General features: G+C 44.9%; 1 protein-coding gene across 2 annotated transcripts in view; it reads left to right on the top strand.

Moving 5' to 3' along the window:
• The first annotated feature begins 12,896 nt into the window (after positions 1-12,896).
• Positions 12,897-14,719, top strand: part of elapor1 (endosome-lysosome associated apoptosis and autophagy regulator 1) — a 110,994-nt gene continuing 109,171 nt past the window's right edge. For both annotated transcript variants that reach the window (XM_070859431.1, XM_070859430.1), the window contains exons 1-2: positions 12,897-12,978; positions 14,528-14,714. In XM_070859431.1, coding sequence (XP_070715532.1) covers positions 14,560-14,714 — 155 coding nt within the window. In that variant the 5' untranslated portion in view covers positions 12,897-12,978; positions 14,528-14,559. The remainder of the gene's footprint in view (positions 12,979-14,527; positions 14,715-14,719) is intronic.

The raw sequence follows: 14,719 nt of genomic DNA, 5'->3' as shown, positions 1-14,719 counted from the left end.
CCAGGACTAACATCAGGATCACACTGATCATCAGCAGCCAGGTGCTACTGGTTTTGTGCCCCCGGTGAGACTCTAATGAATTTTCGGTCAGGGCGCTAAAGGCTGCACTCTCGGTTGGTAATCTCTTACGCTCCCATTAATGCTCCCTCTGGCCGCTAACTGACGCGTAAGACAACTAAAAATCCAGCCCCAGATCTTTAATCACTGCAGAATATCAATCAATAAAATAAACAGAATGTTGAGAGATATGTTATATCAGTAGAGTACAAGTTTAAGATCATCAATTAACTATGTGCATATATTTTAAAATTCACATGAAAATGCTTTGCTATGGTTTGAGATATTGTATCTGCTACATTATTGAATTTTCTAGTGTCTAATATGTCAGCCTGAAACAAGATAAAAAAGTGTCCAGAACCAACCTTGTGTTAAAAACCTCTTACTGTATTTGTTAAAACTTTATTCATATAACTTCTCCAAATTTTCAATTGAGCACAGCTGGCCAGTATGGAATTTCACTTTGCTGAACACAACTTACTTGCTCAAAAACAAGGCGAAGAGTTAGATTGGGAATACTGCCTCGTGCATATTATGCGCATTAGTGAATTATATCATCACTGTACATCTCACACAATACCTCCTATCTTATAAAATGTTTGTTTCACAAAAAGAATAGCTGATTTCTAATACTCCCGTGTCCCGTGTATCCTCTTTATCATCTTTGGATGATTTCATAAAACTGCCTGAAAGGCATCAGAGAATTAACGAGGGTTTCAACAGAGTAATTGTCAGGTCACATCAGCACGTCACTGACGCTGATAAGAAGCGAGACCACAAACTGAATTAAATAAAAGCTTTATTTTCATTTATATCATAGTATGATGCAAAGCAGAACTTATTGAATATACATGCAATTTAGTGACAGTAATGACAATTTTCACCCACTCAAGCTTGAATGGGTAAATGTTTGTTAATTCAAAGGTATTTGTATCAAGGTAGCAATCACCGATTTATTGCATTTCCCAGATAATGTCCAGACATTTTGAGCACATCAATTGCTGTTTTTTATGCACTTATCAGTAAATATTGCAGTACAGAATAATGCGTAAATTCTTCCATTAAACCGGCTTCTAGTCTATTGCTGTCATGTATGTTTGCTTGGGTTTACTAGCCACCAGGTGGCGCCACTGTCAGAGGTCATTGGGCTGTGCGCACGTGTGTGCGGCCCAGGGATAAAAGGCTAGCCATCTTTTAAGGTGATCACTTCGGGCCCTAATAAAGTAGAGCCAGGTTTGTACCTGTTTGGAGTTTACAGTATTCACTCTTTTGAATTATTGCATACACAACATTTGGCGGCGAGGTAACAAGAACCTTTGATTGCAAAAAGTAGCACAATTGGAATTCTGGAGCGATTCATGGAGGGAGAAGAGTGGGCAGACTGTGTAGCCCGCTTGAACCTGTACTTCGTGGCCAAACAAATGGAGAAAGATGAAGACGCAGTCCGGCGCTGGGCGGTCCTCCTCAGGGTTTGCGGTCCAAAAATCTATGGACTCATAAAAAATCTCCTCTCACCCTTAAGTCCAACAGACAAGGACTATGAGACATTGTGTGCTCTGGTACGTGACCATCTCAAACCAGATGAAGGCATCATCATCTCAAGATATCGATTCCAAACGCACGTTCATTCTGAGGGCCAGGATATATCAGAATTCGTTGCCGACCTAAGACGTCTAGCTGGACCGTGTAAGTTCGAAACTGCGTTGGCAGACATGCTGCGGGACTTTTTTGTAATCGGCATCAACTACGAGAGGATCCTGCGTCAGCTACTGGCGGTGGAGATGCTGGATTTGAGCGAGGCCATCACGATTGTCCAATCTTGCATAACGACGGTCAAAAGCTTAAAGCAGATATCATTGAAAAATCGGAACGCGGCAAGTGCTGTAAACAAGATAGTATCGTCGTTTGGCAGAGCTGCATATGGCAGGGCCTATCCGACTGTGTACATGAAACCTGTGGCTGCTCAAAGTCTGCCAACGGGAATGAATCCAATTTCACCATGTTGGCGTTATGGGGGAAATCATCGGCATCATCACTGTCAGTTTAAATAGTATATTTGTAAAGGCTGTTCGAGAGTGGAGCATCTCCAGCGCATGTGTCCGCAACTGAGCAAGCGTGCTGCGACACACCACATGGAGGACGATGACCAGACTAGCGCGGATCTGGACATGCAATCCGAGATACCAGAGGAGGAAGTGTATGGACTGTATTCATTCCTAACAAAGAGCCAGCTGATAATGATTAATGTAAAACTTAATGGTGTGCCGGTATCGATGGAATTGGACACGGGTGTCCAATGAGCCAGAGGACATTTGACAGGCTTTGGGATATTAAGGCTGTGAGGCCTAAGCTGAGTCCAGTCAATGCCAAGTTGCGTACGTACACTAAAGAACTCATAACAGTGATTGGCAGTGCAGTAATCAAGGTGTCGTATGATGGTGCAGTTCACGATTTGCCGTTATGGATTGTTCCAGGCAATGATCCAACGCTGTTCGGCAGGAACTGGTTAGAAAAAAATCAAATGGAACTAGAATTAGATCAAAGCATTGTCGTCAGAGGAGGATACTCCATGTGCTCAAGTGCTGTTTGAACCAGGCATTGACAATTTCACAGGAGCCAAGGTGCAGAGCCACGTGGACTCGGATGCAAGACCCATCCATCATAAAGCTCGGGCAGTTCCGTACATGATGAGGGAGAAGGTCGAAATCGAACTGGACAGACTACAGCATGAAGGGGTCATATCACCGGTCGAATTTAACGAATGGGCCAGCCCCATTGTTCCCGTGTTGAAAAGTGATGGCACTGTCAGGATTTGTGGAGGTTACGATCAACCGAGTTTTAAAACAGGATCAATACCCGTTACCGACGGCTGATGACAACGCTAGCCGGGGGGAAGTCATTCACAAAACTGGATCTGACATCGGCCTACATGACACAGGAGCTGGTCGACACATCGAAGAAACTGACATGCATCAACACTCATAAAGGACTGTTGATCTACAACAGGTGCCCTTTTGGGATTTACTCGGCTGCAGCCATATTTCAGAGGAACATGGAGAGTCTACTGAAGTCCGTCCCCAGAACCATCGTGTTCCAAGATGACAACCTGGTTATAGGTCATGACTCCGCCGAACATCTGAACAACCTGGAAGTGGTTCTACATCGTCTGGACAAAGTGGGACTCAGACTGAAATGCTCGAAGTGTGTCTTCATGGCACCCGAAGTCGAATTCCTGGGGAGGAAAATTGCTGCTGACGGCATCAGGCCTACGGACTCGAAAACCAAGGCCATCAAAAATGCACCCAAGCCTCAGAATGTGACGGAGCTGCGTTCATTCCTTGGTCTACTCAATTACTTCGCTAATTTCTTACCTAGATTGAGCACCTTATTAGAGCCACTGCACATGCTGCTAAGAAAAGGCAACAACTGGGGTTGGGGTGCGTCGCAAAATAGAGCTTTTGAGAAAGCTACTAATCTCCTTTGCTCTAACAAGCTGCTGGTACATTATGATCCGTGTAAGCGTTTAGTATTGGCCTGTGATGCTTCTTCATATGGAGTTGGCTGCGTGCTCCAACAAGCTAATGAATCGGGCAAATTACAACCTGTTGCATATGCTTCAAAAATTTTGTCAAAGGCGGAAAGAGTCTACAGCGTGACAGAGAAAGAAACACTAGCCTGTGTATATGGGGTTAAAAAGATGCATCAGTACCTGTTTGGTCTTCGGTTTGAACTGGAGACAGATCACAAGCCACTCATTTTATTGTTTTCGGAAAACAAAGATATCAATACCAATGCATTGTCCCGCATCCAGAGGTGGGCGCTGACATTATCTGCCTATGATTATGTCATTCGCCATAGACCTGGCACTGAGAATTGTGCTGATGCATTGAGCCGTCTGCCATTGCCCACACCGGAGGTGGAAACGACACAACCGGCAGACCTACTGTTAGTCATGGATGCTTTTGAATGTGAAGGAACTCCTGTCACGGCCCAACAAGTTAAGACCTGGATCAGCCAGGACCCGATATTATCAGTTGTGAAACGCTGTATCCTTAGTGGTGATTGGTCTGCCATACCCAAGCAAATGTGTGAGGAGACTAAACCTTAAATCCGTCGCAAAGACAAACTATCCATTTAATCAGATTATATACTGTGGGGTAATCATGTTGTTATGCCCAAGAAAGGCAGAGAGAAATTTGTGCATGATCTACATAGCACGTATCCCGGTATTGTCATGATGAAATCCATTGCCAGGTCTCATGTATGGTGGCCTGGAATTGACTCTGATCTGGAATCATGTATGCATCAGTGCAATACTTGCATGCAGCTTAGTAAAGCACCAGCGGAATCGCCGCTGAGTCTGTGGTCGTGGCCATCTAAACCATGGTCCAGGATCCACATCGATGTTGCAGGTCCCTTCCTGGGAAAGATGTTCTTAGTTGTGGTGGATGCCTATTCCAAGAGGCTAGAGTGTACAATCATGTCATCCAGCATATCCATAGCTACCATTGAGAGCCTTCATGTCATGTTTGCTACGCATGGTCTGCCTGACATCGTTGTAAACGACAACGGATCTTGCTTCACCAGTATGGAGTTTCAAGAATTCATGAAATTCACTGGTATCAAATATGTGAGGTCAGCACCATTCAAACCCGCATCCAATGGACAAGCAGAGCGTGCGGTCCAAACCATCAAGCAGAGTATGAAACGTGTAACTCAAGGTTCACTGCAAACTCACTTGTCACGCATATTGCTTAGTTACAGGACAAGACCTCCTACGCTTACAGGGGTCTCCCCTGCTGAACTATTGAGCTCTCTCTTGTCCACCTCGACTTGAATAATCGTGTCGAATACAGACGTCAAAGTCAGCAAGGGTATCATGATCGCGCTACTGTGTCACGTGACATTTCTGTCAATGATCCTGTGTATGTACTGAATTATGGTCAAGGTCCCAAATGGATCGCTGGTGCTGTTACAGCCAAGGAGGGTAACAGAGTGTTTATCGTTAAGCTCAAGAATGGGTAGACATGCAGGAAACATATCGTTCAGATAAAGTTGCGGCACTTGGATGAACCAGAACAATCTGAGGAAGACACAATCAGTGACCAACCTATCTACCCTCAGTCATCAGAGGACTCCGCTGTCAAGGTCAATGAATCTGGACTTTCAATCCATGACGTGGTCATTGCCACTCCCATCGGATTGGCTACCCAGCCCTCAGTCATAACAGACTCAGAACGCTCGCCCAAGGCTGGAGTTGAACTGAGACATTCAACTCGGGAGCGGAAAGCCCCGGACCGTCTCAATTTGTAAAAAGACTGTTACTAATATCTTAACGGGGGATATTGTCATGTATATATGCTTGGGTTGGCTAGCCACCAGGTGGCTTCACTGTCGGAGGTCATTGGGCTGTGCATACGTGTGTGCGGCCCAGGTATAAAAGGCCAGCCATCTTGTAAGGTGATCACTTCGGGCCCTAATAAAGTAGAGCCGGGTTTGTACCTGTTCGGAGTTTACAGTATTCAGTCTTTTGAGTTATTGCATACACAACAATTGCTTTTTCCTTTACCCAGACTGCATCCATTTTCTAAAACGAAAATGAAAATGAGCAAGAGTGACCCTGTGTCGATAATTTATTATCTTTGTGAAAGTAAACACGTTCTGCGAGATTATAGATGGACTTGTATGTTGTAACATTAGCACCTGGCTAAATTCACATGACAATATAAAGGTCAGAAATATTCTTAATGTGCAGAATTTTTATTTGTACTTTTTCAACTCCACCAATTCTAAGATTATGTAAATTTTTCTGCCAGGCACATCAAATACCATTAGAGTAGAATTGAATTTATGATACCCTTAGACTGAAATGATTAGCTGAAGAACTGGCAGGTTTAATAAAAATAGATCTTTCTCTTTCCTGCTAATAATACTAATGGACTTCAGAGACTGAGACCAATATTCAGTAGAAGAGAGGCTGGTTTGAGACCGCGGAGTAGTTACAGAAACAATTTGTAGTCGGTCATGTCTGATTTGTACTGCCTGCCTGGAAGGATGTACTTTCTCAAACCATCAATAAAAAACTCTGTTGAAGTTTATAAAGTACTCAAGATGGTCCAATGTGTAAACAATAAGGTATCTAACCCAATCAGTCTAAGCTGCCTTCCATTAGTATGTTTTATAGCAGTGTCTCCTGGATTCAGATATGGACTTGGTTCTGGAGTTAAATTTGGGCCAATTTTACAAATTTGCACCACTCCCACAATTTTCCAGTCAGGAGTGATGTGCCTTCATTCCTGATATGCATCCTGGCAGGTGAAACTGCACTGGGAGCACAAATATGTAAAATTATCTTTACGGTAATTTTCGTGTCATTTTAAAGTGAAACTGCTGTGATACAAAAGTGTCAGTATAGACTACCATGCCTATATAGACTGCCATGGTACCCCAACCTTGATGCATTATCCAATTCTGGGAAAAGAATAGAATAAAATAGTACAGCACAGAGGGAGGCCATTCGGCCCATCGAGTCTGTTCCGGCTCTTTCAAAGAGCAATCCGGTTAGTCCCACTCCCCCGCTCTTTCCCCATATCCCTGCAATTATTTTCTCCTTCCATTATGTATCCAATTCCCTTTTGAAGGCTACTGTTGAATCTGTAACCACCTCCCTATCAGGCAGTGCATTCCAAATCCTAACCACTGGTTGCGTAAAAAGGTTTTTCCTCATTTTGCCTCTGGCTCTTTTCCCAATTATCTTAAATCTGTGCCCCCTGGATTTTGGCATATCTCCTTTGATCAGAGGTAACGCAGAACCAAATGACTTACTTTTAATTAAAGGCTGCAAACCCAACTTAAATTCATGTTTTATTTTAAAAACTAGCTGCCTGTGTGATGTAAGTTAATACAGTACTAAGTATTTTTTTGTTCAAGCACCCCACCTCTTGACTGAAGTTTGACAAATAATTTATTTTGTATGTCAGACCATTCCAGAGTATACAATGGTTGTTCCAGGCCAGCGGGCAATAATAATGCTGTACATTTATTCATGGTGCACTGAGCATGAAAGTCATAGTGTACAATAAAACTGATGTTCATCCTATAAAGAATTTATTATGTTTTAACTTCTAAGAGAAAAGGTAAATGTAACAGATTTTGGGGTAGAGTTTCTGTTAGGGTGCAATTCGCCTGAAATCAGCCAAACCAGCGCAAAAGATTGAGAAACGTTAAGCTCAAGTTACGTCCAGCGCAAATCGAGTTTCCGTGATCTTTTGCGCTGGTTTAAAAAACAAAGTAACTATTTGTACTGCACTTTTCTTTGATAGACAGGCGTCCATCCAGCACCCCACCACCCCTCGCCCCCCCGCCCCCATGACCGTACTGCACTTTTTTGACCGACAGGCGACAAGCCCCGCCCTCTGTTAAGCTCTGCCCCCCTCTCTCGGGCCCCGAATCATTCCCTCCACGTGGTGCCGAGAAGCAAAACATGAGGCCCGACACTCGGCTGATTCCCTCACAGGACTCGCTCCCTCCCCCCACTCCAGGACTCGCTCCCTGTCTAGGCCCCGACTCGCTCCCTCCAGGACTCGCTCCCCCACTAGGCCCTGACTCTCTCCCTCACCCCCCGCTCCAGGACTCGCTCCCTCACTCGGCCCCAACTCGCTCCCTCGCCGACTTGCTTCTTCGCTCGGCCCCGACTCGCTCCCTCCCCCCTCCAAGACACGCTCCCTCTATAGGCCCTGACTCCCCCCCCTCCCCCCTCCCTCATCCAGGACTCACTCCCTCGCCAACTCGTAGGACTCGTTCCCTCGGGCATGGACCCGAGAGCAGCTGGCGGTCCTGGGCCCGATAGTTAGATAAGCTGGGGGTGGGGGTCGGGGGAGAGAGAGGCTGGCGGGGGAGAGTGAGAGAGGCTGGGGAAAGAGTGAGAGAGGCTGAGGAGTAGAGAGAGAGGCTGGGAGTGGGGACTGAGAGAGACTGGGGGAGAGTGAGGGACTTGGGTGGGGGGGGTGTGGAGGAATTGGAGGGGAGAGAGGGAACTCAGGGAAGCCGGATCACGTTCTTCCAACCCCGTACAAGGGACATCGTTGGAGTGGATGATATCCAGAAGTCACGACATTGTCACTATTCACTTCATACCCAATAAACCTGTCAACAATCCATACACAATGCCCTGTCCATGGTGCGGGGGTGGGGTGGGAGGATGCTCATGTGCTCAGGTAAGGCACTTCAGCTGGGGGAGGCATGCACTTGTGCTGGGGTATGGGACTTTGGCTGGGGGAGGCATGCACTTGGACTGGGTAAGGCACTTTGGCTGGGGCAGGGATGTACTTGGACTGGGGTAAGACACTTTGGCTGGGGGAGGGATGTACTTAGACTGGGGTAAGGCACTTTGGCTGGCCCTTGCTGTCTTCTGGGGAGCTCTGTCCTCTATCGCTTCAGGAAGTCAAAGTGGATCGAGTTACAATTTGCAAAGTCAGTGAGACCTTGGGATGGGTGGTTCCAGTGACACATGCCTGTGAAACTTCAGGGTGTGGCTTATCCTCCAAGGGGACCAATCAGAAACAAAGGGTGGAGCATGTTGACCAATTTGTCAGTACAAATAAGCGCATCCTATAAAAAAACTTTGCACTGGAAGCCTGCCCCGCCCACAAAACTGGCCACGTCCCCAGATCGAATTAATCACCATGGCGAGTTTCCACTAATTGCAATCGTTTGTAGAAAGATCCGTTGCAGCATAACTGCACAAATAGAAATGTAATAACTGCACTCCCATATAGCAGACCATACAATTGCAACTACAAAATTGACTGTTTCAAGTTCTTTTCACAAATATTCCACACGAATTTCCTTAATATGAAGCCAGATTTTGATGTTCAATCTATCTTATAGTTGTATGCTCTTTGAACGTAGCTAAAGGTTACATTTAAAATTACCCTTGACCATGGATCTTGACCTCTGTTATATCCAGGTGCATTGGTTTGAGTTGATCATAAAAGTCCTGTTTGAAGGACATTAATGTCCATAAGTCTTGAAGATAGCCATATTTAGGTGTCTACAATTATGGTCCAAATGTAACTGTGTTTGCTGTCCCATTTATGTGTTATCAGTGACTGCCGAATCAATAATATGCAGACTAAGGAATTATAGGGGTAGATTTTCATCTCCACCGCCCGGATGGCAGTCAGACAGAGCGATCACTCACTTTTTATAGACACCGTATGGTTTTCATTCCATCCACTCTGTCAGATAACCACCCAATAAGATAAAAATACACCCAATAGCTTATAATGACCAGAATTAACGACAACAGAAAACTGTTGATAAATCATTAAAAATGCTGAGTGTATTTTTTTGTGTCTATGCCACTGCTGGAGATAGATTTAAAACGCTGGCAGCAGCTGTTGCACCATATGGATGGGAATCAGATATGGATGAAGGTGGGTTCAAAAATAAATATTTGAAACAGCAGCCTTTGAAGAGACAGCAGCTTGACCTTTGCCCATTTGTTAGCTGAAACCCATTTTTGACTGTGTCCAAAAACTGGCATATATACTCAGTATGAAACATCATAGTTAACACATAAATTAAGACACAACTACATTAGCTGGGCAATTGCCAAAACAATGCCACATGCACAACTCTTGCTACAATCACAGTACAAAGTTTGGTGGTATGTCTAAGATTGCGTATTCATTCTTCAAAATAAGACTTACACGTATATTTATCTAACTGAATCGAGGCAAGTAATATTTGTATTCTTGCATCTATCCACTCATTTTTATGAAATAAGAAAGACCTTTTATAGATGCTTTATTATGTTCCAAAGCACTTCACAGCTAAGGGAATTACTTTTGAAGTGCACTTACTGTAGGCAAATGTAGCAACTATTTTATGCACAGCAAGATCCAACAAATATTTGCGCAACAAGGGATCCCAAATAGCAAATGAGAAGAATTGGGGGTAGGTGGGGTTTAGGGATATGGGGAGTAGGTGGAGTTGGGGATATGGAGGTTAGGTGGGGTTTATGGATATGGGGAGTAGGTGAGGTTTGGGGATATGGGGAATGGGTGGGGTTTGGGGATATGGGGAGTGGTTGGGGGATATGGGGAGCAGGTGGGGTTTGGCGATATGTGAAGTGGTTGGGGGATATGGGGAGCAGGTGGGGTTTGGCGATATGGGGAGTGGTTGGGAGATATGGGGAGCAGGTGGGGTTTGGCGATATGGGGAGTAGGCGGGGTTTGGGAATATGGGGACTAGGTGGGGTTTGGGGGACACGGGGAGTAGGTGGGGTTTGGGGATACGGGGAGTAGGTGGGGTTTGGGCATATGGGGAGTAGGTGGGGTTTGGGTATATGGGGAGTAGATGGGGTTGGGGAATATGGGGAGTGGGTGGGGTTTGGGTAGATGGGGAGTGTTTGGGGGACATGGAGAGTAGGTGGGGTTTGGGGATATGGGGAGTGGTTTGGGGAACTGGGGAGTAAGTGGGGTTTGGGGATATGGGGAGCAGGTGGGGTTTGGGGATATGGGGACTAGGTGGGGTTTGGGGAACACGGGGAGTAGGTGGGGTTTGGGGATATGGGGAGTAGGTGGGGTTTGGGCATATGGGGAGTAGGTGGGGTTTGGGGATATGGGGAGTAGGTGGGGTTTGGGGATATGGGGAGTAAGTGGGGTTTGGGGATATGGGCAGTAAGTGGGGTTGGGGATATGGGGAGTAGGTGGGGTTTGGGAATACGGGGAGTAGGTGGGGTTTGGGATATGGAGAGTGGGTGGTGTTTGGGTGGGGTTTGTGGATATGGGGAGTAGGTGGGGTTTGGGGATATGGGGAATAGGTGGGGTTTGGGGATATGGGGAGTAGGTGGGGATACGGGGAGTAAGTGGGGTTTGGGGATACGGGCAGTAAGTGGGGTTGGGGATATGGAGAGTAGGTGGTGTTTGGGATATGGGGAGTGGGTGGTGTTTAGGTGGGGTTTGTGGATATGGGGAGTAGGTGGGGTTTGTGGATATGGGGAGCAGGTGGGGTTTGGGGATATGGGGAATAGGTGGGTTTTGGAGATATGAGGAGTGGGTGGGGTATGGGAATTTGGGGAATAGGTGAGGTATAGGGGTAGATGGGTTTTGTGGATATGGGGAGTAGGTGGAGTTGGGAATATGGGGAGTAGGTGGGGTTTGGGGATATGGGGAGTAGATGGGGTTTGGGGATATGGGGTCTAGGTGGGGTTGGGGGATATGGGGAGTAGGTGGGGTTGGGGGATATGGGGAGTAGGTGGGGTTTGGCGATATGGGGAGTTGGTGGTGTTGGGGATATGGGGAGTGGTTGGGGGATATGGGGAGTAGATGGGGTTTGGGGATATGGGGTCTAGGTGGGGTTGGGGGATATGGGGAGTAGGTGGGGTTTGGGGATATGGGGAGTAGGTGGGGTTTGGGGATATGGGGAATAGGTGGGGTTGGGGGATATGGGGAATAGGTGGGGTTGGGGGATATGGGGAGTAGGTGGGGTTTGGCGATATGGGGAGTTGGTGGTGTTGGGGATATGGGGAGTGGTTGGGGGATATGGGGAGTAGGTGGGGTTGGATATGGGGAGTAGGAGGGGTTTGGCGATATGGGGAGTTAGTGGTGTTGGGGATATGGGGAGTGGTTGGGGGATATGGGGAATAGGTGGGGTTTGGGGATATGGGGAGTAGGTGGGGTTTGGCGATATGGGGAGTTGGTGGTGTTGGGGATATGAGGAGTGGTTGAGGGATATGGGGAGTAGGTGGGGTTTGGGAATTCCCTGCCGCAGAGAGTTGTTGATGCCAGTTCACTGGATATATTCAAGAGGGAGTTCGATATGGCCCCTACGGTTAAGGGGATCAAGGGGTATGGAGAGAAAGCAGGAAAGGAGTACTGAAGGAATCATCAGCCATGATCTTATTGAATGGCGGTGCAGACTCGAAGGGCCGAATGGCCTGCTCCTGCATCTATTTTCTAGGTTTCTATGACCAGTTAGGCCATGTTTTGTGATGTTTGAGAACTCACTGCCTTTCTTCAAATACTGCAAGGAAACGTTTACATCCACGGGAACAGGTAGATGAAAAGACAACACTTCTCACAGTGCAGCACTCCCTCAGTACTGCACGGAAGGGTCAGCATAGAGTGTATGTTCTAGTCCTGGACTGAGGTATGAACCCACTACATTATAATGTACATTGCCAATGGCAGAACCTTATAAAATTGAGGCAGTAAGTGTGCACCTCAAACATTTAACTCAAATATTTCCTCCCTTGTAGCTCTAGTAAATGAGGTAATAATTTCTACAGTTGGTCAGCAACGTATAATAAGCTTTATTTTCAACAATTTGTAGCAGTTAGCTTTCAGAATTTATTTACAATTCTTCTCATTTTGATAGCGTAAACTTTCCAACATCAAGACATTGGCCAACAGTGATGCAGTAAGAAAACTAGTTGATTAAAATAGTTAATGACAGAAAAGCTGTTACATAGTGACTTAATGTTACGTGGATCAAAGTGACTGCCTTATGCCCGCAGCATTATACAATGTGTTTACTTCTTGCTAAACCTGAATTACTTCAGCTACTGTTCTTAATGAGTTTCATATGATTTTGCATACAATGAAATTTTTGCATTGTATTTAACCTTTAGGCATTTTTGATTTGAATACCACTGAAGGATTAGATCAGACTATGACACGTCTTTGAATGTTATAATCTATTAAATTGCATGCATTGTTAAGCAATATACTTTTATCTGCATATTTATGTTTTGTACTGTGTGTTTAATGTGGAACGTTTCTCATTTATTTCAGTCGGATTACTACTATGAATACACCGAATGTGGCAGTCTTGGCTCCAGATGGAGAGTAGCTGTGCCTCATACTCCAGGGACCTGCATCGGCCTGCCAGACCCAGTCAAGGGCACAGAGTGCTGTAAGCCACTTGTCACATTCATATTTTGGTTTGGACATTTGTATATTTAAACAAAAAAATAATACCCACAGGCATATGCAGTACTTGCCATGAAGTGTTTCACATCCAGACTTTAGTGTTTTACAAAAAAATATCAGTAACATCATAGAGCAATTTTACATTTTGCTCTTTGGTGCATATAATAAGTACATTAAGAAGTCTAGAATAGGATAAATTGGTAAACTGCTAATTTATTAATATGAGAAATAAAACTGATAAGGTTGATTTAACATCCTGATCAAGATGCTACCCAAAACCAGTGGAACCAGTGCTCTTTACTCATCTCCATATGGATCTTGTAGTCTCCATAAAGAGCAGATGCCACCTATCTAAAGCTTTAAGTATTGACCATTGCTGCAAAGGGAGCTGTGGTGGTAATGGTACTGTTGTTACACTGGTAGTCAAATAGTGATAATCTGGATTTCAACAAATCCAGCTTGGGGCTCAGATCCAGTTTGGTAGTGGTACGTTTCATTTCCTCACTATAAAGACTGGTCTCTGCAGGCTTCAGGCTAAAGCAGGGTATCACTTTGGAAGTACAGGAACCATTCACCTTTTTACTGATTGACGTAGTCCAGCAACAGCATAATGGGATTTGAGAAGTGCTAAGGTGACAATTCTTCTTGTAACTGGCATTCTATTAATTGCAGTCCAAGTATTATTTTTATATATCATGGCTGTGCAAGGTGATGGACTTTTCCCCTTATCTTTGGCTGGAATTTTCCAGGGTGGCCCGTAATGGCCTGAAATTTCATGGACTGGTGAAATTTACGGTTAATTTATGTCAAAATGTCAACATTTCCTGCCGCTCTCATTAGAATATGACGGAATGTAAAGACCAGCAGAAACCACCAAAAGTCGGCATAAACAACCGGGGCCTAAGGAAACCCTGAACTTACACCATATTCCTTCTTTAAGTCCCTCTTTAAGTTTGAAAGTTAAAATTTGAAGCCATCAAGCCATCATTTATGCACATTAGGCCCAGTGCGTTTAAGAAAATGTAATGCTGTGTGCTTTACGATTTTTAATATTGTGCATTCTGATCCCATAAAATGCATTCAAAGAATACGATGCAGGTCTCACTCAGGCACATAATAATCAAAAAACTGGTGTAAATGCAGGAAATGTTCATTCTCTGGCCTTTTACATGGAGATGCAGCTATATTAACGAGTGGCAGAGGGTTTGGCGGACATTTCGCTGAATCAGGACAATAGATCGAGAAAATTTGGGCACAGCTTAAAGGCTGCTCAAGTCACTTGTGTGCAGATTTTCTCAATGTTTTCCACTGAAAATTGACTTCACCACATACTTGTGCCGTTGTTTTGGTGTAAGTCTCCAGGTTACTCCAGGCCTAATAGATGAATGTGCAAAAGCTTTTGTCTTAGTCAATATTTAATCATGATAATTAAGTACAAATAATTTGAAAAATATGTAATACATTTGTTTGCGTTTTGACTATATAAGCAAATCTTGCCCTCATTTCTAATATGAATTTGTACATTTTTATAGCTTTTTCCTGTGGAGCTGGTCAGTTCTTAGATATGAGGAACCAATCATGCAAAGAATGTGCTGTTGGCACTTACTCTCTCGGCACTGGCATTGAATTCAATGAGTGGGATCGGCTGCCAACGGGATTTGTTAACACAGGAACATCTCTGGACACATCAGACAATGACTCAACTGAGAATTGCACTATGTAGG

The sequence above is a fragment of the Pristiophorus japonicus genome, chromosome 17 (assembly GCF_044704955.1).
Source record: "Pristiophorus japonicus isolate sPriJap1 chromosome 17, sPriJap1.hap1, whole genome shotgun sequence".
In the NCBI taxonomy this organism is placed as follows: Eukaryota; Metazoa; Chordata; class Chondrichthyes; family Pristiophoridae; genus Pristiophorus; species Pristiophorus japonicus.
This window is presented reverse-complemented; position numbering and strand designations above follow the sequence as displayed.